This window comes from Eurytemora carolleeae, unplaced genomic scaffold (genome assembly GCF_000591075.1).
Source record: "Eurytemora carolleeae unplaced genomic scaffold, Eaff_2.0 scaffold953, whole genome shotgun sequence".
In the NCBI taxonomy this organism is placed as follows: Eukaryota; Metazoa; Arthropoda; class Copepoda; order Calanoida; family Temoridae; genus Eurytemora; species Eurytemora carolleeae.
The window spans coordinates 133496-160315 of record NW_019396998.1 but is presented as its reverse complement, the minus strand read 5'-3'; the positions used below and the strand labels follow the sequence as shown (position 1 = coordinate 160315).

Genomic DNA, 26820 nt, shown 5'->3' with positions numbered 1-26820 from the left:
AATAATAATAATAATAATAATAATAATAATACTAATAATAATATTAATAATAATAATAATAATAATATTAATAATAATAATAATAATAATAATAATAATAATGATAACAATAATAATAATGATAATAATGATAATGATAATAATGATATTCTAGTGGGAACTATGAATGTGGAAGAGCAGATATTGCATTCTACACTGACTCCGATCCTTGTATTACAAACAATATAGGAACATTGTCTTATTCTAAACAAATGTTAACAATTTTCAGCTATTTAATATCATATAAACACTATATAACACTTTTAATTTGATATTTTTTATTTTCGTCAGAAAATGTTTGAAAAAGTTTTTAAAAAAAGGTTGTTTGCCAATTTTTTAAATTCAGAAACAAAAATTATCTTTATCGACTACAATCTTTATGTATTTAAAAAAAATTACGGACAAATAGCAAATAATTCTGAAAATGGAACTTATGATGTGGAGCTTATCGTTCACAAGGTACAAATGCAAGGAAAGTTATTTCAGAGGTTTACGCATTTTTTGTACTGCAGTGTACTGTCTTTGGGCGGAAAAGTAAACACAAGACGGATTCCACAGCCGGACATGGGATTCATTTTCACAAAAATAATCTATGAAATATTCTGGTCATAGGGAACTAATATGTGAATTATTAAAATTATCAAAATTAAATGCTCCTCGGGTACTAGACGTACACTAATGCACCTATCTTGTTTACAAATTCTGCCCAGAGAGAACTGGTTTCAATATGTATGCAGATTATACACAACCGCAATTACCTTTTCCTTGCATTAGTACCTTGATCGTTCATCTTAAACACATGATCTCGATATCAAATGTCGGTACTTTTGAATTAAAGGAGGAAAAGATGGAAATCAATGCTTGATTACGAGATTTACAACACAAAACATATGAGCCCGCGATTTAAAAAATTCGGGAAAATACGGCTCAAGTCTAAGCTGTTGTTGGGCCCTATTAACGACTTGAGCTGTCGGAATCAAGCTGCATCTTATTTTCCACAGAGTTAAGTTTAAAAACCGGTTTAATATTTTTTCGGCAGATTTTCATGGTAGGAATTAATGCATTCCGGTTTTTTTATGAGAAACTCACTCAACCTTGAGCCTTATTCTCCACTTTAACCAACCACGGTCGGTTTATTTTTATTGGGCCTAACTCCTAAAGTCGAGCCAAAGATCTTGCATCTGTCAATCACGTGACATAAGCTGCAGTCAGTTATGTCGAAGATTGGGTCTTAAACTTGGGTTTAAGGAATTACGGCTCAAGCCGAAATTTTTAAATCGCAGGCTCTAACTTCTGAAACTAAAACTGAAATCTTTTCCTTGTCTTTTTGTTTAATAATTGTAAATATTATTATATACAAAAACACTTTAAAAACCTTTTATTGTGTACAAGAGTAATGAAATGTATTGTTTAAAGAGGATGAGATGCCCCTGGGTATAATGAACAGTTGTTCAATGGATTGTCAGGTACTAGGCTTTCCACGTTTCTAACTTTTGCGATTTTTGCGATTTTGCGCAAATTTGATAGCAGCTTGCGTAAACCATTGCCCAGAATTGAGAATTTTTGCGCAAACCTTAAGTAATTGTACAACGTACAGTGCACAATATATATTTTCACGCAAATTGTATAAATGCTAAAAGTGCAGTTTGCATATTTTCTTGTAAGCCAGAAACATTTTTATACTAAAGAAAGTGTTTTTAAAATGCGCAGTTTGCGAGCAACTATTTTTGAATTTTACTGGAATCCACAATTCGATCCCACCTACTCTATATTTAGGTTCGAACCAACCTAGTAAATATTTAGGTTCGAACCAACCTAGTTTATATGTAGTTCGAACCAACCTAGTTAATATTTAGGTTCGAACCAACCTACTTTATATTTAGGTTCGAACTAACCTACTTTATATTTAGGTTCGAACCAACCTAGTTTATATTTAGATTCGAACCAACCTAGTTTATATTTAAGTTCGAACCACCCTAGTTTATATTTAGGTTCCAACCAACCTAGTTTATATTTTTGTTCGAACCAACCTAGTTTATATGTAAGTTCGAACCAACCTAGTTTATATTTAAGTTCTATTCAACCTAGTTTATATTTAAGTTCGAACCAACCTGGTTTATATTTAGTTCCGAGTAAACCTAGTTTATATTTAGGTTCGAACCAACCTAGTTTATATTTAGGTTCGAACCATCATAGTTTATATTCAGGTTCGAAACAACCTAGCTTATATTTAGTTTCCAACCAACCTAGTTTATATTTAAGTTCGAACCAACCTAGTTTATATTTAAGTTCGAAACAACCTAGTTTATATTTAGTTCATACCAACCTTGTTCATATTTAGGTTCGAACCAACCTAGTTTATATTTAGGTTCGAAACAACCTAGTTTATATTTAGGTTCGAACCAACCTAGTTTATATTTAGGTTCAAACCAACGTAGTTTATATTTAAGTTCTATTCAACCTAGTTTATATTTAGGTTCGAAACAACCTAGTTTATATTTAGGTTCGAACCAACCTAGTTTATATTTAAGTTTGAACCAAACTAGTTGATATTTAGGTTCCAACCAACCTAGTTTATATTTAGGTTCGGACCAACCTAGTTTATATTTAGGTTTGAACCAACAGCTAGTTTATATTTAGGTTCGAACCAACCTAGTTTATATTTAGGTTCGAACCATCCTAGTTTATATTTAGGTTTGAGCCAACCTAGTTTATATTTAGGTTCGAAGCAACCTAGTTTATGTTTAGGTTCGAACCAACCTAGTTTATGTTTAGGTTCGAACCAACCTAGTATATATTTAGGTTCGAACCAATCTGGTGGAAGAGTGCGGGGCTACGGACAAGGGAAGTAGATTAATTACAAACGGGATCTATTTCATTTTCAGGTATTACAATCTAACTTATTAAAATCAAGTCTAAATAAGTAAAAAATAAAACGTTAAGATAGTTTTTCAAAAAAAATTACCGATTCAATGATTATTTCACAAAACGGAATTTTTGGGGCATTATGCAATTCCCAAATTTACTACAATATTAGCCCCTAACTTGCGAATTTTGCAAACTCCAATTTTCTAATCCCTATATCTTTGCAACCTAATGTTGGAGACTTTTGTTGGGTCAAATTAAGAATTATATAAATTTTTATATAAAAGGTTTACACTGGTTGGTTGCAATTATCTAGCGGTTTAAATATAATCGTTACATTTAAGAATAAGAAACCAAAACTAAAATTGAACTTGTGGTATTAAATTTGAAGCCGATATTTTAGGTCATTTTCAGAAATATTATAAACACTCATTTTTAACTTAATTAATTTCTCTATTGGTGAAATTTAGACGAAAATCATTTTGTCAAAGATTTTCCTTATAAATAAACTTATATTTTGTAAATTGATTCAGATATTTATCAACTCAATCATAACATTTAAAATTTTTTTGCAAGGATGTTGGCTTCCATGTGCCTGGCTTGCTGTTTTACATTGCTAGGTTAGTTATAACATTATTTTTATTTAATCTAATTTTCATTGAAATTGAAAATTAGCTATTTATAACATTATTAATTTGGTTCGCTTTGCTTTAAAGTTTTTAGAAAGAACTTTTCTCATTTCGAGAATGTTCAGACATTTTTAAGCTGTATAATATAAACATTTTATTTTCATATCAATTAAAAAAAATATTCTAGACATATTCTAAATCTTTTAAAAACTAATTAAGCTTCACTAGCCTCTGCAACAATATTCAGTTCACCGATATAGCACTTTTTAACAATACCAAACTAAAATTGAGCATTATCCATGAGTATTTGTATGCGTAATTGTAATCTCTGTTTTTTGGTTTTTGTATGGATGTCCGATCATAACTCAGGAACTCCTGTACCGATTTATTTCAAATTTTAAATGGGAACCCGGGAGACCCACGGGAATGTTTTTAGTTTAGTTTTGAGATTCTAAGTTGAGAGGGTTCACTTGTATAGGGAAAAATAGCTAAAATCGTAATTTATGACTAAGCGCGGGAAAACGGCAGGAGTAACTATGAGTACCCTGGGTTCTCAAGCTAGTGAATGATAAAGTGCCCAATAATTTGAACATTTCTTGAAATGTAGAAATCTGATGAGTTGTAAAAAACATTATGGTATGGGAGTGTATTAAGTAAATTTAGTCCTATAAATGGGAGGATACTAGATCTGATTGGGAGGATACTAGATCTGATTGGGAGGATACTAGATCTGATTGGGAGGATACTAGATCTGAATGGGAGGATACTAGATCTGATTGGGAGGATACTAGATCTGAATGGAATCTAAAAGGAAAATGATTACATGTCCATGTATAGGACTAGAGTAGGGTATTGTTGAAACAGGTTTCTAAGATCAGATAAAATCAGGGGGTACCACAGGGTAATATACTAGGACCCTGAATCCAGATTAACCGGGCAGAGATTATCAGATATTGATAAAGATATAGTTAATGTGAAGAAGATGGAGATATGGCAAACTGTCAAAAACATGTGGGTTTAGATAAATGGATTTATCAAATAATTAATGCTCATTTAAAGCCCGCCGTTAAAGAAAATAGAGAATATGAAGAGGAAAGGAGGAGAGAGGGGGAGGGGGAGAGGGAGGGGGGAGTTGAAAGGCTAAAACATTGAGAATCTTAGTACAAACCAAAAAAAGATCGGGGGTAACGCTAATATAATGAAATTTGACATGGGGCGTAAAAACTAAAATCTCTTTTTCAATAATAACAGAGACCAAAAAATATTTTTTTAATTTCTAAGGGTTACATTCATGCATTTTTAACGCTAACTAGATTGGGAACCCAGCATTGCCTGGAAAACAAAATTTTCTGTCTATCGTCAATTCGCTCAACGTAGAATTGAAGGCTCAGGAACATCATGTCTAGTTCGCGAATGCTTAGTTCGCGAATGTCTAGTTCGTGAATGCCTAGTTCACTGTGCCTAGCTCACTCTATGCCTAGTTCGTAATGCCTAGATAATGTTATACCTAGAAAACACTATGCATAGATAACGTTATACCAAGATAACACTATGCCTACATTCATGAATGTCTAGATAACATTATGCCTATATTTCTGAATGCCTAAATAACATTTTGCATAAATTTCTGAATGCCTTGTTCATAATGCATAGAGAACACAATGCCTAGATTTGTTAATGCCTAGACAACGAGATATAAAAATATTTAAGAGAGAAAAAAAGTACAATCAGGGAACATTTCTATAAAACTAGGTATTCACGAACTAGGCATTCACGAACTAGGCATTCACGAACTAGGCATTCGCAAACTAGGCATTTACGAACTTGGCATTCACGAACTAGGCATTCATGAACATTCCCGAACTAGGCATTCACGAACTAGGCATTCCCGAACTAGGCATTTATGAACTAGGCATTTTCGAACTAGGCATTTACGAAAGAGGCATTCACGAACTAGGCATTTAAAAACTAGTCATTCACGAATTAGGCGTTCACGAAATAGGAATTTCTAGAACTAGGCATTCACGAAATTAGCATTTAAAAACTAGGCATTCACGAACTAGACATTTACGAACTAGGCATTTGCGAACTAGGCATTTACGAACTAGGCATTCACGAACTAGGCATTTAAAAACTAGGCATTCACGAACTATGCGTTCACGAACTAGGCATTCACGAACATTCACGAACTAGGCATTCACGAACTAGGCATTCGTTAATTAGGCATTTACAAGCTAGGCATTTACGAACTAGGCATTCACGAACTAGGCATTCACGAACTAGGCATTTAAGAACTAGGCATTTACGAACTAGGCATTTACGAACTAGGCAATCACGAATTAGACAACATTCCCTGGCTTGGTTCTATTGAGTTCGCAATCAAAATTTGAGAAAAATCTGCAAATGAGTTATGATCAAACATACAACCATACAAACAGACGCTCTAACAAACAAAGATTACTATAAATGAATGAGTAAATATATATTAAAGATGCTCAAACTATTCGAATGTGTGACCTGGAGGAAAAACACGGAAAAAAGGGAGCATATGGTCGCCAGATTCTTTACAGAACCTTAGCTCAGGTCAGATTATTTACAGAACCTTAGCTCAGGTCAGATTCTTTACAGAACCTTAGCTCAGGTCAGATTCTTCACAGAACCTTAGCTCAGGTCAGATTCTTTACAGAACCTTAGCTCAGGCCAAATTCTTTACAGACCCTTAGCTCAGGTCAGATTCTATACAGAACCTTAGCTCAGGTCAGATTCTTTACAGAATCTTAGCTCAGGTCAGATTCTTTACAGAACCTTAGCTCAGTTCAGATTATTTTCAGAACCTTAGCTCAGGTCAGATTCTTTACAGACCCTTAGCTCAGGTCAGATTCTTTACAGAACCTTAGCTCAGGTCAGATTCTTTACAGAACCTTAGCTCAGGTCAGATTCTTTACAGAACCTTAGCTTAGGTCAGATTCTATGCAGAACTTTAGCACAGGTCAGATTCCTTAGAAAACCTTAGCACAGATCAGATTATTTACAGAGCCCTATCACAAGCTCAATTTTTTACAGAAACCTAGCATAGGTCAGATTCTTTACAGAACCTCAGCGCAGGTTAGAATCTTTAAAAACCCTACCACAGGTCAGATACTTTACAGAACCCTAGCCCACGTCAGATGTTTTACAGAACCCTAGCCCAGATTAAATTCTTTACATAATCTTAGCACAGGTCAGATTCTTTACAGAACCCATATCATATTCTTTACAGGACCTTAGCTACGGTCAGATTTAGCTCTGAATGGAGCTATTAAAACCTTTGCTACGGTCAGATTTAGCTCTGAATGGAGCAATTAAAACCTTAGCTACGGTCAGATTTAGCTCTGAATGGAGCAATTAAAACCATTTTCAAAATATCCTAAAAGCAATTGTTCATTCACCTCAATATTTTATTTTAAATCCCAGCAACTTGGTGGTGTAAGCTTTAGGTATAGATGTTGAGTATTTCATCGAGCAGAGAGGTCGATGAACTACCTACAGCCGGTTCAATTCATGAATCATCGATTCAAAGTTAAAGATTCAAATGGATTTGCACAGTTCCTATACAGAAGAAAAACGTTAACATCATATGTTTACTATTCTGATTAAATTTGTACTTAGGCTGTTATTTCACCATCTGTGGGAGCTCTTATGGACTATATTTCGGCCAAGGAGGTGAGTATCATAGATAAATAAATAAACATAGATAGCTTATGTACGCAAAATCACCAAGAATTGTACAGTCCGCAAATTCACACTTCTAGGGGTCAAAGTGTACTTCTATGATAAGTATGGTGACTATTCTTATTCAACATAATTTTATTTTTAATTGAAAACATTCTTTGGATCAAAAATGCCCAAATAACTATTCATTGTAATCTCTTTTTGTGGTTTCAAATGGAGAAAATGTAATTTTCTCCATTTGAAACCACATTGAGATGGCAAACAATCTGGAAATTACTTAAATATACAATTTTCATCATTGACCATTAAAAGTTAAGAAGGCAGTCCAAATGTATTGAACTCCTATTCTAAAAGAAAAGACATATTTGAATTTTAGAATCTTAATATTTAGGGAAGTCCGGATTATTTAGCGCCTTTCATTATTCACAATATTCTCCTGGCGTTCTCAGTCATCTCTATATACAAGGTAAATAGACACAAAGATAGATAGATAGATAGATAGATAGATAGATAGATAGATAGATAGATAGATAGATAGATAGATAGATAGATAGATAGAAGTGTTACTGTCTAGACTACTATGGACCTAGAGCTGTCTACGGACGAGGACAGCATGATCGGGATCAGGTTTATCTTCACCAACCCGGAGATTCTTCTCTTCCTGGTCATGATGTTCGTCTGCGGAGTGATGTACGGGTTCGTCGAGACTTTCCTCTTCGTCTTTCTCAAGGTGAACAGTTTATACTGCAGATAAAGGGACTGATGATGTAAATTTCATATAATTCTTCGGTTTAAGAGTGGCATTTACAATTCAACACGGTGCTCATTTTTTATTCACCATTATCTTCTTTTAGAATATTTATTATTTGTATCGTGGGTTCTTTATAAAGTGACTCAGAAACATTGGAGGAAATTGTTAGAATTAATCACAATTAAAGATAGAAAAAAAACAACGATATCCGCCAAATTATTGATCAGATAAAGGTTGAAGGTACCATTGTTCATCGGGCATGCCCACTTATTATTTTGCTGGTCAAATAAAATTTCAATGACAGTCCCGTTACACATTATAAGGTCAAAACTCAGAAATGCAGTGCCTGTCCAGTGCCCATCTTTGAACCAATAAAATCCCACACTGCCCAAAGAGTTTAGAAGGTTGAAAATCAATTTGTTTTGTGTAATGGGTCTGAGTATACTGCACAATTACCGATTTTTAATGTTTCTTGGTCTAAAACCATATTCCACAACTTTATGGGCTTAACTGTATATTTGTAGGAGGATCTTCATGCTCCAATATTCCTACTGGGATTAACGATCACTACTGGAGCTGTAGTATCTATACCGTTCCTTTACTACTCAGATAACATTGTTAAAAAGGTGAGTTTTCTTTTTAAAATGAAAAGTTTACAATGTTTAAATGTATAATTAAAGCTGAATAAAATTGATCTGAAAGGAATTGAGTTTTTTGCCACACACTCAAATTTTCTAATCCTTATATCTTTGCAATCTGAGGGTGGAAACCCTTGATTATTTGATCTGACAGAATTCATAGTTTGAAATATCTAAGGTTTACGAGATTGGGTTGCACAGATATAGGTATTAGAAAATCAGAGTTTGTGACAAAGACTCAATTCCTTTACAAAACAAAATAAACAAAAATTGCTCTTTGATAAAAAATTGTAATAGTCATGTATTTCTTTAATGAATTATTTTACACAGTTATTGTTTTGTACGTTTTATGTTTATCCTCTAACGCCTGGCTAAACATGTCATGTTTTACAGGCAACTGCAAAAAAGTATTACAACTTCTAAAAATGCTTAAAATGAAGAGATAAAGTAAATGAACATGATGTTTTCATCCGTTAATCCGTTAATCGTCGATTCTCTCAAAATTGAATTAAAACATTTGGCGCTACGACATCTGCTTTATTTGCATTTGCTCTATGGCCATTTTCTCTAGTTCCATTAGATCTATCAAGTCATTTGCTCTATATTAAATCTGCTCTATACCTCATTTGCTCTATGACTAAACACGTCATTTGCTCTATAACCTAAAAAACACTATAGAATAGCTTTTATTGGAATTCCTGAGCGTAACTTGACTATGAAATGCGGGAATTTCTTTTAGAAAATTCGCAAATTGCAGTTTTAATCAGTTCTTCAAAGTTCATCATGACAGAGAGACTGCTCAGTAATAAGAGGGGTAAAAAAACCTAATATGTGGTGAAAACTATATTTATTCTCCTCTAAACAAACAGGGTGTCTATCAGAACTGGAGATGTCTTGAATATAGAAGGCAGAATTGTTCTGCCGTGGCTAAAACTTTGATAAAACTATCTCCAGAAAGTTGGCGGAATAATGAAACTGTAAGAAGAATTGTAAAGTGTAAAATTGTAAAAATATAGTTTTAATATGATTAGATATTTGTAAAATATGTTTATAGAACAAATGACGTGTTTACTCATAGAGCAAATGTTGAGTAGAGCAATTGGACCATCACAGTCATAAAAATGTTTATAGAGAAATGACGTGTTATGTCATAGATCAATTGACGGATAGAGCAGATGAAATATAGAGCAAACGTCGTGACCTATGAGCTATAGAGCAAATGGTTAATAGAGCAAATGGAACTAGAGCAAATGGCCATAGAGCAAATGGAATTAGAGCAGATGTCGTAGCGTCAAAAATTTGTTTTCCATAAATTGTTAAAAAGTCGATTATAATTGTAAACAATTTAGGCTGGATGTGATAGAGTGATAGTTTTTGCACTTCTTATGTACGCTGTCAGGTATCCAGTTTTTCATTATTATCATTATTATTATTATTTACTATACTTTGCTTTATCAACAATGATATTAAGAGAGAAAAAATGTTGATAAAGATAAAGGGGATTGGGCACATTTCCCCTCAAAAGACGCAAATTTCTATCAGAGTTTTCGTTTTGGTTGCTAAAATTATAAAAAAAAATTGGGCTGACAAGGGATTTAATGAAGGAAAACACTAGAATATTTTAACCCCGTCAAACTTAATAAAACAATAAATTAAGAAAGTATTCATTCAGTCCCTTTTTAAAAGGCAAAAATGAAATATCCGACAATAATAAAGTGACATTAGGCAAAAAAATAAGATTTAAAAAATACAAAAATTTGCCAAAAATGGAAGTTTCAGATTTTTATGATTTTCAATAACTTATTCCAGACCTAAATCAATATTCAAGTTTCACTGCAAAATCTTAAAAAGATTATTTTGAAAAATAAAGATGGGGCCTACTTTTTTCTGATTTTTTTTTTGGCGGTAAATATTTTTTTCATTTGGTGCAATTTTAACAGCAAAATAATTTTTTGTCTTGCTTTATTGATTTTCAATGCATAACGGTTTTTTAATCAAAGAAATTAATGAAAAAAAATCCTGGAAAATTTTTTTTGGCATATTGTTTTCAGTCCAGAAAGGTAATCACAATTATGATCTTCAAAAATCTTCAAAAGATAGGCCCGCAAATTCAATTTCTGAGGGAAATATGGCGGGAAACAAAAGAAGGAAAAAATCAATAAAAAAAACTAATTCATCAAAAAAAACAGAAAGGATATTAATAAACATAATACAGGCCCAATTTGTACCTAAAATCAGGAAAACCTATATTTTTTTCAAAAAAAAACGCGAAAAATGCAAGAACAATGTTGTTGTATTTTTTATTTTTTACATTTTGAAGTGCATTCCTAGAGTTACTCACTAATCTGATCTTCATGCAAAATCTCAAGAAAATAGCTTCAAATATTAAGGCGTGGTCCCCCCTTCAGAATTTTGTGTCATTTGAGGGGAAATGTGCCAATTCCACTTTGTATTAAAAAATTTGACGAAAGAAATGCGTTGACTTGAACGATCAGAGGACGATCATTTAAAATAAAATTTTATGATTATTAACTGGTCAGACACATTAGTAGATATATTCCATTCAATCTGTCAATGTACGTTTTGTTAAATTGGTATTAGGTAATTTCCAAATGGCATTTTCGCAAAGCGACTTCCCAAGTGGAAACTTTCCAAATGTGCAATTTCCCAAGCGGCAACTTCCCAAAGGTTAGGCATTCTGAGGCGCCGCAGACTGGATTGGGGATGATCGCTGGGGCTAGAACATGGGCTAACGGAACTGTTCCAAGTCTTATATATAACATATCGTTATCGTTGATATTAAAAAGGTTTAATTAATCAAAAAAATCATGAAGTGGTTTATTCCAGATATGTCGGCTATTCCTTTGTCCGTTGTGCCTGGTATGCTTTTCCGTTTGAGGCTCTTGAAGTTTTCACTTTCTTTTTCTTACAGGTAAACTACATTTTAACCCAAAGCTTTGCAAAGCTTTCGAAGGAATTTTTAAAATGTCGTCTTGACAACTTTTCAATGGGGTTTATATTATTTTACCTATATCTCATTACTTGTAAAAATAAATAAATAGCCATGAAATATGCGGGAACAGGTTTTAGAAGCTTCACATAATTATTCAATTGAAAAAAAAACTCTCTGCAGAATTCCATTATCAGTAGGTTTAGAGTAGGTCTGGGCAAAGTTCTGTTAACGGAACGGAGGTTTTCGAAAATTAACGGAAGTGTGCGTTAAAGAACGGCAATACCGTTGATTTTTAAAACATTAACGGAACATATTAGTCGATTTTGAAAAAACATTAACGGTTAAAAATAGAAGGGAACGGATTTTTTTTAAACAGTAAATTTCGTAAATTTTATTTTAGCATAAAATTGCATTTGACTTCTTTTCTTTTCTTAGAGTCTTTCTTTAATATAGTGTATTTTTGCCAATGTGTCACCTAGAAAGGCAATGGAAAAAAGGAAGCAGCAGTGACATTGCTTCATCCCCACGAGCCTGCCTAATCATTTTCTTTTCCAAGAAAACAAGACAGGCTTGTGCTGCCTTTTTTATTTTTATTTTTATTTGAAAGAAAGACTCTAAGAAGGCCACCAATATACTGCAAAAAAAATTCGAGTTTTGACATTATTCTCTTACAAACAATAGTATATTCCTAACGTATTAAGGAACTTTATCTATGAATTAAATGAAAACCAAATGATATTATTTATTCTTATTTTAATTTGAACGAGCTATTTATCTCCGCCGGTTAGACAGAAATCACTGAATACCAGTTACGCTCACAAAACCAAAAATATCTTATAACCCAATAATTTCTCAAGCATGACATTTTAACACAGTATTTTCAACATATAAAAGAGTGTTTTGTGTGAATTTTTAAAAAAATCGAAGTATAAATGTCTTTTTTTTGAGAATCAAGTTTTTATTTGGTAATATCAACCGCTAAAATTAATTTATTGATTATTTTATTTAAAAAATAAAGCCTAATTCATTGCCTATTTAAAGACGTTAAAACTAGGTCGCTTTCATATATAGCAAAAAAGTTATAGCAATTTGAAAAGAGCAACCTCTTTGCAGAGGTCAAAACTTTATGACCTCAGTGCTCCGCAAACGGAGGTCAACAAAGTCTAAAAATTACTGATTATGTAATGTCTTACATTGGTCTTTTAATATTTAAAGTTTGTAAACATTCGAAGATGGTGCCTACTGACTTTTGGAAAAATTGACTGATTTCAAATGGACTGACCCTATGATGACTCAACACATTCAAAATGACATAATTTAAGGATATTTGACATCAATCTAACGTCATAAATGACGTCCTATTGACATTAAATGGGGTTCGTTTTTACAATAATTTTACGTCCTTTCGTGACGTCAACATGACGTTATAAAACTCAAAAAAAGATGTCAATTTGATGTTAATTTAATGTCTTGCTGGGTTGGAACTAACCGTTAACAACGCGGCTAGATAGTTGGAACTGAGTTCTGGGTTAAACCTTTTCTCCTTTTTATTCTTCTGCAGTGTGATTGATACAGTTTTTGAATTCTACAAGTAAATGCATTTGTGAAGTTGTACTGATAATACAAAGGAATTGAGTTTTTGCAACAAACTCTACTCTTCTTATCTTTATATTTTTGCAACCCAATCTTGTATACCTGTGATATTTCAAACTAAAAATTCTGATATATCAAATAATCTAAATTTGGAATCTCAAAGGTTTACATCATCAGGTTGTAAAAATATAACATTTAGATAAGAACATGAGTTTGTGACAAAGACTCCAATAAACGTTTTAGGTCGGAGCTGCGGAGTTTATTAGAACCAGGGCCCCTGAAGGACTTCTAGGGACTCTTAGTGGACTTAAAGGAGGTTGCCATGATGGATTTGGAAGAGGATTTGGGGGACTTGTAGGTAAAGTTTTTAAGTCAAAGAGGACGAAACTTTTGCACTCGATATTCACTGCACAAACTTTTACATTGAGGTTTAAAGCCTTAAAACTTTCCAGCCCTGAAACTTCTGAGTCATCCAACGTTTAAGGGGAGTGTTCGCGAAAAAAAATGAAGAGAGGGTATTGGCAGAATCTGATTGAATTTGGAATTGATCGCTACAAATTGTATCTCTAGTTTTGTTGTTATAATGGTGTTATTTTAATAGGTGGTGTTCTTATTGAATCTACAAAAAGCACACACAAGGTAAATAATATTTTTTTTCAAAAAGTTTAATTTTTAAACCAAAAGCTCAAAAAATGTTTTTTATTAAATTAATAAATATGAATGTAAGTTATTTTTTTATTTGTAATATATTCAACTCGACGTTATTATATTTTTTTTCAGGCATTCTGGTATTTCGGTGTATCTGCTTTTGTGTGTAGTATTTTATTCGCTAGTTTTGTTTCTCTATTTATGGTGAAAAAAAACATAGTGAAAAGGGTAAGAAAATAGCTAAAAAATTATGAAAAATGAAAAAATATAGTTTCCACTTTGATAGATCAAGTTTGACACACTGTATCAATTTTTAGAACAAAAGCAGAAACTCATCCAAAGAAGAGAAAGATAAAGTGGGTGAAAAAGATGATGAAATCAAATCGTTTCTAGGTAACAGCTAAAGTATACACAATTTCAAATTAAAGATTTAAAAATATAATCTTACATTTAAAAAAGCTTTTAATATATAGCTCAAATAACGGGATGCTTTTTTGAAATTTGTTTAAAGAAAATTGAATTTTTTATATTTTAAGTTAGATAAATGTGAGAATTTTTAAGTTGCATTTATAAAGTTACAATATTAGAATGTTCCAGATGGTTTGTCTTTACATAAGAGGCATTTCATAAAGTAATGTTAAAGTTATGTAACAAAATCTAAATTAAGTTTGTAGAAACATATTTTTTGGTTAATGGGAAAGTAGTTGCTATGCGAATATTAAAACTTGTTGTTTTTTGTTGGATTCTGGAAATGCTGTGCAGTGAAGTTCTATTCTAATTATTTGAAAGGAAACGAGGGGGATGTAGAATTGAAGAACATGAGAGATCCTGAAAAAATATCCAGATCCGAAGATGATAAAGCTATCAATGGAAAAGCTGAGGATGAGAATGAAGAAAGGGTGGCAGCCATTTCTCTTGTTGGGAATCAGTCTAAAACAGTTGAAACCTCAGAAGGAAAGGAAAATTCGGGAAACCCTCCTCACATAGAACCCATCATTCAGTCTAATTAGTCCAGTCATTACTCATTAGTCTAGCAGAACATTTCTCTTGCCGTCAATTATTGTTGATAAAATTAACTATGAACTATTACATGTGGTCTGAGCTGAAAATTTTAGAATGTTGGATTTTGAAATCAATGCTGGATCTCCTCTTTTTCTAAATCACCAAATTAAATAATGCGTGTTCATCTTCTTGTTATCAATCTCCAGATTAATTAACCGGACGGGATTAGGATATCCCATTTTAAATTTTTCGGTTCAGCTTCTTCATTTAGTTATTAAGATAGAGATTGTTCATACTTTTTAGGCATATCTACAATTCTTTCAGTTAATCATGTTGCCTGTACACTTGTGACATAATAAACATTAAAAATCAAATTTCAAATCAAATTTTAAAGTTTCCATCCTTATCTTAAGAAATCTAGCTCCCCCACCATATTTCTCGACATACACAATTACACATCAATACATTAATGGCAAAATCTAATTAAAATTTTGCTTTCTAACCAGTTGCATACAAAATTGTAAACAGAAAAAAATAACATGTAAACATGTCAATGTACTGTATTGATATATTAGTATATGAAACAGTTAACCAGTCTGCTAGTTACATGCAGTATGATCAATGCATGAGCATCATCAGATGATTTAAAAGAATAAATGTAATTTAAACATTTATTATTATTATATTGCATTTTCCGCAGTAAAATTAGTTAAAAAATTCAATAAAATGTGTTGTATTTTTAACCTTTTTATTCCTTTAAACTTACTGTAAACGTAAGCCAATTCATTGAAAAAGTAAATGTCTCAGGATCCTAATCTAAGTAAAAATGAGGAAATCATTAAAAAACAACCCACAATATTCAGTTTTTCTAAGAAAAAGACCTTTATTATTCATCCTTGAACAGACATAAGTTTAAAAGAAACTGTTTAGAAAAATTCCCAAATGTTTGATGGAATCCCGTATCAACATCTCATTGTGAGCTTTCTTCTGGTTGTTGTTTTTATAGGAGAGAGATTCTTAATAAAACATTTTCCTTTCTCAACAGGTTTCCTTAGGAAGTTACTTTTATACCAATGTCAGAATCTTTAGTTTGAACATTTTATGTACAACATACATTTGTGAATTTCATATTGTTACCCTACTACTGCCATAACTACAAACCATACTCATTTCCTCAAATTTGGGAAATTACATAATTCATAAGTTTTAAATACTTTCTTCATTCAAAATGTATTATTTTTTGATATATTTAAGATTATTTAAAGACAAGGAATGTTGAAGTCCGTAAAAAAAATTCAAAGCAAAAATGTATTTTCCCCATTTTAATAATCATATAATTACAAGACATTTTCCAATAAATATTTTGACACAGAATAGTCTTGAAAATGAAAAATATTCTAGAATACAAACTGTTCTGGATTCACTCCAGAATGCTGATGTATCATCTCAACAGTAGCAGGGGCATCTAAAATTACAGCCACAAATAATGAATAATTTGTGCTGTGTGCACCATATCAACCCGTGGCCATTAGCCACTCATTCCAGTCCTAGCCACACGTTTAGCCGTGTAGCCACATGTTTTTGCCCAGAAATAACCAAAAATAGTGGCATTTAGTTTTCATTCTTTTGCAAGTCATTAAGGGCCAGTTGCTCAGTTATATGTTGCTTTATTTTGGGGGTATTTAACTCTAGGTATAAGATTAAACCTAACTATTGTTAGAAATGTTTGGCAATGTTCTTACCAAGTTTCCACCATCCATTAAGCCCAGCTTCCCTTCTACTGTGGCTGATAGCATCCTTGATGGCAAAGAAGACACTAACAGCCATCAGCAAAGCAGGCTCTCCTGTAGCTAAATTATGGCATTGTTAACAGAAATCCTATTTGTGACACCTTGGAATCTCAATATAACTTTTTAAAACATTTATATCATACCTTTTGATGACAAGATCCCTAGAGGGTTTCTAGAATTCTTCCACAAGGTTACTCTGAAGTCCTGAGGAATATCTTTAGCAGCGGGAGGTTTGTATTCCTGGAAATGAGAAACATTTTATTTAAGCCCCTTCAATGACATAATTCAAACATACCCATGAGTTCTTAGTCAGTAGTTCTCCAGTAACAGGATCAAATTTTATCTGCTCTGATGTCCAGAGACCTAATCCCATTACAAAAGCACCCTCAACTTGTCCGATATCCACCTTAATGTCTTAATTTAGATAATGTATTTTTTGAGCATCAAATTTTGTTCCACCTGTGGTGAGGTTGATAATCCAGCATCCTCAATAATGTCTGATCGGACAATAAACATTTCCCCAGTAAGAATATCCACCTCTACTTCAGTAACAGTACAACCCCACACACTGTATCCTCTAACCTCTGGATCTGTGTCAGGGGCATACCTAAAATGAAGGTTTGGTGTTTTCATTTACTAAATATAATGAAAATTTCATTAAATAATGTTTTTGTACATGACTCTGGCACAGAGGTCTATGTTACTCCTGTTAGCTTCAGCTACAATATCTTTCCAGGTTGCCCCACTGCCAAGTTTCTCTTTCACAGGAGCTAAATTGCTATTGAGAATAGCACATGCATTGATGGCAGCCTATAAACAAAAGAATAAGGGCTTGGATCATATCAAAAGTAAAAAATAAAAATACTTACTGCACAGTTCATCTCGGATCCAACACTTCCTCCTGTAGTGATACCATTTGGATTAGTTACATTCATTGTAGACTTGATTTTGATTAAACTCATATCAACGCCTAGTTCTTTTGCAACTACTTGGTGTACCTAAACATTTTTAAATCCCATTAGATTTCATAAGAAGTTATTTCATTTTTGAACCTTGCTGGTCATTGGAAAGCCTTTAATATGTTTAGAACTAGATCCCAAATTAGTTAAAAGCCCTGAAAGGTTAGCTAATCAATACCTTTGTATTAAGACCCTGACCCATTTCAATTCCACCATGAGTGACAGAAATAGTTCCATCGTCAGCAAATATAGATATCAGACAGTGAAACTTGACTCCCCATCCTTCCATATCATGCCAATATCGCATTGGCACTAAAGATATACCCCTTTTCTTCCATTTGTTTGCCTAAGGTAAAAAATGGTATTATTATCAATCCAGAATTGTGTCCATGACATACCTCATTAAAGGCAGAGGCTGCCTCAATTCTCTGATCATAGGCAGAGCTGGCCTTAATCTGATCAACAATCTCTTTGATTGGGCATGGGACATCTAATATATTAGGAGGTGGTATAACTGGAGAACCTTGCTCCATAAGGTTATTTAGTCTCAACTCCAATGGATTGATGTCAAGCTCTGCAGCTGCTTGTTCCATCATGTTCTCTAGCATGGCATGTGCATTACACATTCCCGGACCTCTCATTGCAGTATGGGCTTGTGTGTGGGTTTTAACCCCAAATGCAGAGAAACTAAGATTTGGAATGTGATAACAGTTTTGGCCAAAAAATATTGCATAAGGACTATCACAACCATTGAAGTTCCAGCCACCATCACAGTAAAAATCACTCTGGACAGCAACAATCTTTCTGTTCTTATCAAACCCAATCTAAAAAAAAGTTATTGTGAAGTACTTGTGACAAGTAAAAAACATACAAATTTACTAAACCTTGTATTCGAAAAGGTATGGATTTCTTTTCCCAAGCATCTTCATGTTATCCTCAAGGCTAAGCCAAATCCTAACAGGTCTGTTCAACTTGTGTGCTGCTACAGCAGCTGCAGTTGCACAGGAGTTTTGTAAGAAGACCTTTCCACCAAATCCTCCTCCGAGCCTTTTGACAGAAACGTTGATACTATATAAAAAAATAAACATAAGTAGATTATATGTGCCAGTTAAAAGTGCTTAGTTTAGCAAACCTGTTTACTGATGTGTTCATTACGTTGGCAACTGCAATTGAAGTGTTGTTTATATCCTGAGTAGGAACCTCAACATCAAACCCATCCTCAGTTGGAGTCACAATGCTTACATGAGTTTCCATGTAAAAGTGGTATTGTGATCCTGTTTTGAACCTTCCAGATATAACTGAATCTGCAGATGCCATTGCACCAGAAACATCTCCATATGCTACAGGTGCCCCCAATGCTGTAACATTTTCTGTCTGTTCCATTGCTTTCTCCATGTCAGTCACTACCTCTCCTAAATTGGCATATGTAATTTCAACTCTTTTTGCAGCCTCTATGGCAAGTTCTCTGGATTCTGCAACAATTAGGCCAATAGCTTGTCCGGCATATTCTATTCTTCCAGAACTAAAGACAGGTTCAGGAATGGGAAGGGGTTTCCAGTCATTTACTCCAGGAATATCATTTGCATCAACATAAGCTATTACTCCAGGCATTGCCTAAAATATTTGTCAATTTACAAGATGTTGTTTTATATGCTTTTACATACATACCAAAGCAGCATCAGTTTTAACTGAATCAATATCACAGTTCCCCCTTTGGGACAAGACAAAGGCAGCATGAACCTCACCAGTAGAACTTGGAATATCATTTACATACTGTGCTTCCCCAGAGCACTGAACTTTAGCCTCTGTTTTCTCCACAGGTTGGGAGACTGGCCATTGGCTTTCATCCGTTTCCCAAGACTGAACACTTTCAGAGAGTCCTCTATCTAGGTCAGATGCACCCGACTGTACAGCACTTGATGCAGTATTGCCCAAGACATACAGGTAAAACTACAAAATTAAATGAAAAAAAATCATTTTTTTTAATTAGTCCATCTAATTAGTTTCAAGCATTGTGCAATGATTACCTTGTAAAATAATCCCATTGCCAACTGTTTTCTATAAAGTGAGGTTGCAAGCACTGGTTCATCATCAGGTGTGAGCTCTTCACCCAGGATTGAAAGAGCCTCCATAAACATATCATGATTGTTCATATTTCTCCCAATGAGGAACTCCTCTGTAGCTTTGGCATGAACAAAGCCAGGATTTATCCCTCCAAAAATTATTCTTGGCTTTGCAATGATTCTGAAGTTGTCGCCAGTATCAATAAGTGCTAAGAATCCAGCATTCACATAAGCATGAGCATTGGAACTCCTGGGCATGATCTTGTAGGATCTGAATTTCCATTCCTGGCTAGCTTTGCTATTAATAGGCCCTGCATGTGCCCAGAGCTTGTTCAAGCTTTTCTTAGGAGCAGATTTGGCTCCTAGTGGAATCTTTATTCTCACCATGACCTTCTGAACCATATCTAAGGCAAAGAACTCCTCTACAGTAAGAACAGTCAGTTGGCCATCAGAACTTACAATTTCAACCATTGCTCCAGCTGTTTCAAGAGCAAGAAAGACATCTGAGGGAAAATCCATATGGCTGTTTTTCATCATAAGGTTTCCTGCCAATGATCCTTGGTTTCTGATCCCATTACCAGCAATCTTATTAAAATGCTTTGCTATTCCTTGACATACCTCGTTATCAGCAGTTGTCAGTAGATTTATTGCATCTGTAATCTTGATATTTGCTCCAAGAACTACTTCAACTCCCAAGCTTGACTCATGAAGCTCAGAAACTTTGTTCACATCTATGAAGATAGTGAAAGGTCCATCGTTTTTATACACACCACTTCCAGTATTGCCAGAAATAATTCTAAAGTATACTGAGATGGAATTTAAAGAATTTGAGCCGCGGTTTAAATCCGCTAAAATCCGCCAAAACCCGGTTTAAATTTAGCGCCGGCTTAAATCTTGAAACATTTGATACAATTTTAAGTGGAACCAACCATATTTAAACCGCGGCTTAAATTTAAACCGCCGCTCAAATTCTTTAAATTCGGCCACTGGTAAGTTTGAGCAGAAATATCAAATTGCATTGTTTACCTGTATTTTGTGTCCGAAGTCAATTTCTTTAGAACATCAAGTAGTTCAGACAACTTAGTTGGCCTATACCACTCAAATGATTCATTTAGTTTAGATCCTTCAGACAAGGATAGAGAGGTTTTTCCACAAGATCCTGTTCTAGGACAAGCTTTCCCTGTGCTCTTGCATATTTTTAATTCTTCAATATCGGTTACATTGCCAGCAAAGGATTTAAAAGCCTCCAGAATTGGCCTATACCCTGTACATCTACAATAAATGACACAAGAGATAAAATGAATTTTTAAGTATTAATTTTTCTGAAAAAAGTGATGTGCATGAATATGCTTAGAAAATTTAGTGCTACCTGCAAATATTTCCATCTAGGATATTGTCTAACTCAAGGTGAGTTGAGTTTGGATGTTCCTGTATCCAAGAATGCATCTGCATAACCATACCAGGGGAACAGTATCCACACTGGCTTCCACCTTCAGCCGCCAGCTTGGACTTGAAAAGCAGAAATTTAGACATTTTTTGTTTTTTTTACGCTCCTCTCATCATGCATTTTTGATGAAATGTTCAGAAGCATTTTGTTTCATTGAAAACATTGAACTATGCGAACCTTAACAAAACATTTGCGCAATTTTTGTTGAAAGAAACGCAAAATTTTGCTTGCATACGCAAATTGTTTCCCCCCCCCCCCTCCCCACACACAAACAACAGCACTTTGCGCAACCACTCTCAAATATTCCGCTTTTGCGCAATATGTTTGATATTTGCGCAGCATTGTGAGATATTTTGTACATTTTTTGCATTAAATTGCTAATCAATTTAAAGTTAAATTTCTAGGAAATATTATGAGATAAGCACAATTTGCACTAAATTGCACTAAAATCATCTTTTTGCGCAAAAATGCTAAATAGTGCTAAAAAGAAATAGTTCTTTCCACAAACTCTAATTTTATAATACGCTTAACTTTGCGTCCTGAGGCCGACTTTAAAGAATTTGAGCGGCGGCTCAAATACAGTTGGTTCCACTTAAAATCGTATTCGTTGTTTCAAGATTTAAGCCGGCGCTCAATTGAAACCGGTTTTTGGCGGAGTTAAGACGCCGCTCAAATTCATTAAATTTGGACACCGAATAAATAAATTTTAGACTTATAACTAAACAGATTTCACCGAAGGTCTTGAACATCAGGTTGCAAAGATATATAGGGATTAAAAATCATTGCTTAGGTCCTTTGCAAATCGTTGCGAATCTAAATAATTCTTTATTAAAAATAGCCCAAAAAATTATATTTTGTAAAAAACAATGAACCAATGTAGAATCTATACTTGTATAGGATGATATCCATTTGTTTTATCTCCAAGTCCTTCAATAGTTGTAATCGACCATCCTTCACAAAGCAGGACCGGAGTCAAACACTGAAAACACAAGATTGTTATTATTATTGTATTACTTGATGAAAAGCTGTAAAAAATATTGAGCCACAGAAAGCTGTTCAAAATTACGAAAATTTTGAACAGAATGTAAAGGATATTTTACAAATATTTCTATCCCTAACAATCACGTCGAACTCGTCAAACTTCAGAAAAATTCACGTTAGATTGAAATCTTTCAATCATAACGGCCTCTTATTCTAGAGATAAATTGAGAATTCCGAAAAAATGTCCTGTCCCATAGTTGTGCGTAAAATAAAATAAAGAGGCGCGACGAAGTCACAAAGTCGTAAAAAAATTTGATTTTATTTCAAACATAAAGTTCATTATTTTGAAATACTTTAAAAGTGATTTCAATCTTAGAAACAAAATGTTAGGGAATCTTTTCCAGTGTAATTAAAAAAAAAATATCTTAAAAGTTATATCACCGAGTTTAGAGATCTTGGTTTATCATTAGTAGATTTCTGAACTGTTACAATGCATGCTCCACACCCACCTTCGTTACAGGACACCTGAACACAAGTGGAGATTAGATAGCTTCTTAATCTAGAGTTTCAACTCTCCATTCATAAATAACTCGAAAAAAAATTTGTCCCACTTCTTGATATACAGGGTTTCCCACGAAACATGACAGTTGGTAAATGGTTTAGAATGTCTTCTTCCATAATTTGTTAAGTTGTTTAATACCAAAGACAATAATAAAAATATTATATAGGAATCAAATTATAGTAAAATATATTTGAGCAAAAGATTTTTTAAACGAAATAAACTGCAAGCAGCCTTTAATATCGTATACAGTGTATAGAAGACGACATTCAAAACTATTTACCAACTGTCATGTTTCGTGGGACACCCTGTACTTAAGTATTTGATCTATTAGAAGTGGGAATAAGTAAGTTGGTTGCATTGCAATTAACAAGTTGTATTCTTAATGTTTAAGCATATATATATATATATTTAAATATAAATATAAATAATTACTGTTTGTGTCTTGTTCGATCAAATTTCATTAAGCCCTTAATTTCATTGCCTCAAATTTTGATTAGGGAACTCGGTAGAACCACGTGAGTTTTCATTCGTTTAAAAGTTTTATGAGTGAGTGGATTGACTTTACTGTGAAAAGGTAAGTTTGGAGGCAAAGCTGTGTTCCAAATCTAGTTTTTACCTTGGTACCAGTAAGTAGAGCAACCTCTCTTATGTACTTTGCCAGAGATACCGAAGGTCCAAAATCTTCAACTTCAATAAAAATAATAAATTTTATCTAAATGCTAGAAAATGTTCAAAATTACATATATCATAAAGTGGGGTACACAAATTGTAGAATAAGAAGACGGCTGTAAAACTCAAGTACTGATTCTAAATAGTCCAATGAACATGCAAACATATTTCGACTCAAGTACTGATTCTAAATAGTCCAATGAACATGCATGAACATATTTCGACTCAAGTACTGATTCAAAATAGTCCAATGAACATGCAAACATATTTCTACTCAAGTACTGATTCTAAATAGTCCAATGAACATGCAAACACATTTCGATCGTGAACTATTTTCCTTACAAAAACATCGCATACACATACGGCTGTACATAAATGTCGTCTTTATTTCCGTCACAAATATTGGTCACACCTTTACAGAAGTTTACCTGAAATAGAATGGCTGACTCCATTGATAAGAAATGATATCTGAGACACCCTTGAACCAACAGGAGTAATCTCTTTACCTTGAGGTTGAGTCATTGTTAAAATCAATCAACCAAAGTTATAAAATTCTGAAAATTCTTAAAATCTGGACGAAAATGTTGAAAACACCAAAAGAACAGGACCAGGGGTATTTTCGCGTCTTTTTTCTTAAATGAATCATATTTGATTGTAGATTCACGATTGACGATTAAATGTCGATAAGTTTTTAAAGATAAAAGACGATTTTCAAGTCGTCGTTGCACTGTGATGTTTAGATGGATGCCATGTATAGAATCAATATCGGATAATTTTTACCAATTTGTTAAACTTTTACTCCTTGCATTAAGATAAAAATAATCAAAGCTGTAGATGATGAATGGTAAAATTTAAAAGTATTGACTGACCTAAGAAACTTAATGATAAAGTATATATAATCTTTATCGTGTAAACAAATATCTAAAAAATCTGTTATCTCTCTCTAATACTTTTTTAAAACATTACATTAAAAAGGTGGATATCTTTTAAAACATTACATTAAAAAAGGTGGGTATTTTTTAAAACATTACATTAAAAAGGTGGATATTTTTTAAAACATTACATTAAAAAGGTGGGTATTTTTTAAAACATTACATTAAAAAGGTGGGTATTTTTTAAAACATTACATTAAAAAGGTGGGTATTTTTTAAAACATTACATTAAAAAGGTGGATATTTTTTAAAACATTACATTAAAAAGGTGGATATTTTTTAAAACATTACATTAAAAAGGTGGGTATTTTTTTCAACATTTTTAATTACAAGTGGTTTGTTTCGTCATTTAACAATTTTTACTCATTTGAGCGAAACATTTTTTTCCCCCTGGAAATATTATTCAAATATTTGTTTTAAACTTAGATAAACTGTAAACGCAATTTAGGAAAATAAGTAATTTCAGAGCTCTTTGTAAACCTTCTTACATTAGGAACCATAACTTGAAAAACACCTTTTTTATGACAAATTTGCACATTTTCAGCTTCTCTTTAACTTGGTTTTTGCATACTTGAATATGCCTTTTAAATTGTAGTTATATCATGTGTCGCGTAATTTTTAGTTTTAGCACATTTTTGTTATACTTTGCAGAAAATATTTGTTTTGTTTTTAAAGGATACAATATTATCACAATCTATATAATAAAACAAGACATTCGTATATATGTTGTGTATGGCCGGCCAAACGGCTGGACCAATTGGGCTGAAATTTTTTATAACACTTATGGGCGGCCGAGGAGTGTTACAGGCTATAAAAAATTTGAAATTTTTTTCCACGGGCAAATGGCAGGACCGATTGGGCTTACATTTTTTGTGGACACTCATGAATGGCCGGGGGGTGTTATTTGCTTAAAAAATCGAAAATATTTTTTGATTTTCATTTCTATTTTTCCACGGGCAACGCCGGGCCCTTCAGCTAGTAGATAATAAATACAGCTCTCCCTTCCAAGGAATTTTGGTGAGAGGAGACGTGGTAGTAATAAATATGATATTTTGACAACGACTTGAAAGGACATTGATGCAGGGCAGGGAATCAAGAATGTAAGAATGAAAGAAAAAAAAGACTGGAATAAATGGGGTAGATAGATTCCCTTATAGACAACCCCCAACGCAAAATAGGCTGTACAAAAGGAGTTTTCATCAAATGCGGACCACGTTTACGAAATACAGGGTTATACACATAGGACTTCATTGACACCCTATCTCTGAAGACCGAGTTTTGTTTTCAGAATCAGGAAAAAATCATCTGACATGACAGAATAAAGCAACTCGGGACTTAGAATATATCTAAGAACAGAAATTAACACTTCTGATTGGTATAGCGCTTACCCAGTAGCCACATTGACTCAAAGAAATCTTTATGTTTTATGTTTAAGGATTTTAAACTAAACACGTGAACATTATGGAAGAGATAATGAAATATTTCAAATAATGGATGGCTGAGTGTTCATTGTCACAAAGGGGTAAGGGAACCTACTAAAAGTGTTATAAAACAGATATAAAACAGATATAAAACAGATATAGAACAGATATAAAACAGATGTATAACAGATATTTAACAGATATAAAACGGAAATAAAACAGTTATTAAAAAGATAAAAAAAACCAGATACATAACAGATGTAACACATATAAAACAGATAAAAAACAGAAATAAAAAAAATATATACCAGATGTATAACCAGATATTAATCAGATATTAAACAGATATTAAAAAGATAAAAAGCAGATGTATAGCAGATATACAATAGTTATTAAGATTAAGATAAAAAGCAGATGTATAGCAGATATACAATATTTATTAAGAATTATCTTTTTGTTAAAAAGAAAAAAAAACAGAGATATAACAGATGTATGACAGATATTAATCAGATATTGAACAGATATCAAACAAATATAAAACAGATATAAAACAGATATATAACAGATATAAAACAGATATATAACAGATATATAACAGATGTATTTACAGATATTAAACAGATATTAAAACGATAAAAAACAGATATAAAACAGATATATAACAGATATTTTTACAGATATTAAATAGATATCAAACAAATATTAAATAGATAAAAAAACGGATATTAAACAATTATTAAAAGGATAAAAAAACAGATATATAACAGACGTATTAACAGATACCAAATAGATATTAAAAAGATAAAATAACAGATATAAAACAGATATAAGCAGAAAGAAGAGTTTTGACAACCAGAATCAAGGAAAACAAAATAGAGAAACAGAAAAACACGAAGAAAAAAACAAAAACGAACTAATTAATCAAAATCTTGACAAACATTTGGTAATTTATTGAAAAATAAGCAGAGCTCTAGGTTAAAATTTTGTTTACATTTTTGGATCTATACATTACATAATATTGGAAAGATGTACTCTATCACAGCTGTTGGTACATGCGGGAATTAAGTAGTGTACAGTGTACACTAACTAAGTACATGAGGTTTATCAGAGTAAAAGGCACGAAGTACACGCATTCACATTCAGTTGATTTAAAGAGATTGACGATGG

The 26820-nt window shown here is 32.9% G+C and overlaps 2 protein-coding genes across 3 annotated transcripts in view; one reads left to right on the top strand and one right to left on the bottom strand.

Annotated features, from left to right (window-relative positions):
• Window positions 1-15611, top strand: part of LOC111710915 (uncharacterized) — a 28273-nt gene extending 12662 nt beyond the window's left edge. For both annotated transcript variants that reach the window (XM_023485109.1, XM_023485110.1), the window contains 16 exons: window positions 155-228; window positions 1456-1505; window positions 2842-2924; window positions 3481-3524; window positions 6025-6116; window positions 7182-7235; window positions 7636-7710; window positions 7819-7974; window positions 8520-8621; window positions 9983-10032; window positions 11481-11565; window positions 13423-13537; window positions 13781-13818; window positions 13960-14055; window positions 14145-14220; window positions 14617-15611. In XM_023485109.1, coding sequence (XP_023340877.1) covers window positions 155-228; window positions 1456-1505; window positions 2842-2924; window positions 3481-3524; window positions 6025-6116; window positions 7182-7235; window positions 7636-7710; window positions 7819-7974; window positions 8520-8621; window positions 9983-10032; window positions 11481-11565; window positions 13423-13537; window positions 13781-13818; window positions 13960-14055; window positions 14145-14220; window positions 14617-14837 — 1411 coding nt within the window. In that variant the 3' untranslated portion in view covers window positions 14838-15611. The remainder of the gene's footprint in view (window positions 1-154; window positions 229-1455; window positions 1506-2841; window positions 2925-3480; window positions 3525-6024; window positions 6117-7181; window positions 7236-7635; window positions 7711-7818; window positions 7975-8519; window positions 8622-9982; window positions 10033-11480; window positions 11566-13422; window positions 13538-13780; window positions 13819-13959; window positions 14056-14144; window positions 14221-14616) is intronic.
• Window positions 15612-16118: 507 nt separating this feature from the next.
• LOC111710914 (xanthine dehydrogenase) lies at window positions 16119-23875 on the bottom strand. Its single transcript, XM_023485108.1, has 19 exons — window positions 23729-23875; window positions 23248-23318; window positions 22511-22594; window positions 21978-22067; window positions 21011-21150; window positions 20668-20913; window positions 19606-20437; window positions 19247-19528; window positions 18711-19192; window positions 18463-18646; window positions 17977-18402; window positions 17757-17924; window positions 17489-17617; window positions 17296-17429; window positions 17079-17226; window positions 16915-17025; window positions 16763-16859; window positions 16572-16679; window positions 16119-16294 (listed from the first exon to the last, which is right to left on the bottom strand). The coding sequence occupies exons 1-19, from the start codon at window positions 23820-23822 to the stop codon at window positions 16227-16229; spliced, it is 3894 nt and encodes a 1297-aa protein (XP_023340876.1). The 5' UTR covers window positions 23823-23875; the 3' UTR covers window positions 16119-16226.
• Between the last annotated feature and the right edge of the window lie 2945 nt (window positions 23876-26820).

Bases quoted from the DNA above. Each gene is read 5' to 3' on its own strand.
- LOC111710914 (XM_023485108.1), bottom strand. From the start codon at position 23,822: ATGACTCAACCTCAAGGTAAAGAGATTACTCCTGTTGGTTCAAGGGTG. The intron at 23,319-23,728 runs GTAAACTTCTGT...TTTTTATTGAAG, and splicing joins AGTCAGCCATTCTATTTCAG to TTGAAGATTTTGGACCTTCG. The intron at 17,430-17,488 runs GTAAGTATTTTT...TTTTGTTTATAG, and splicing joins GATCCGAGATGAACTGTGCA to GCTGCCATCAATGCATGTGC.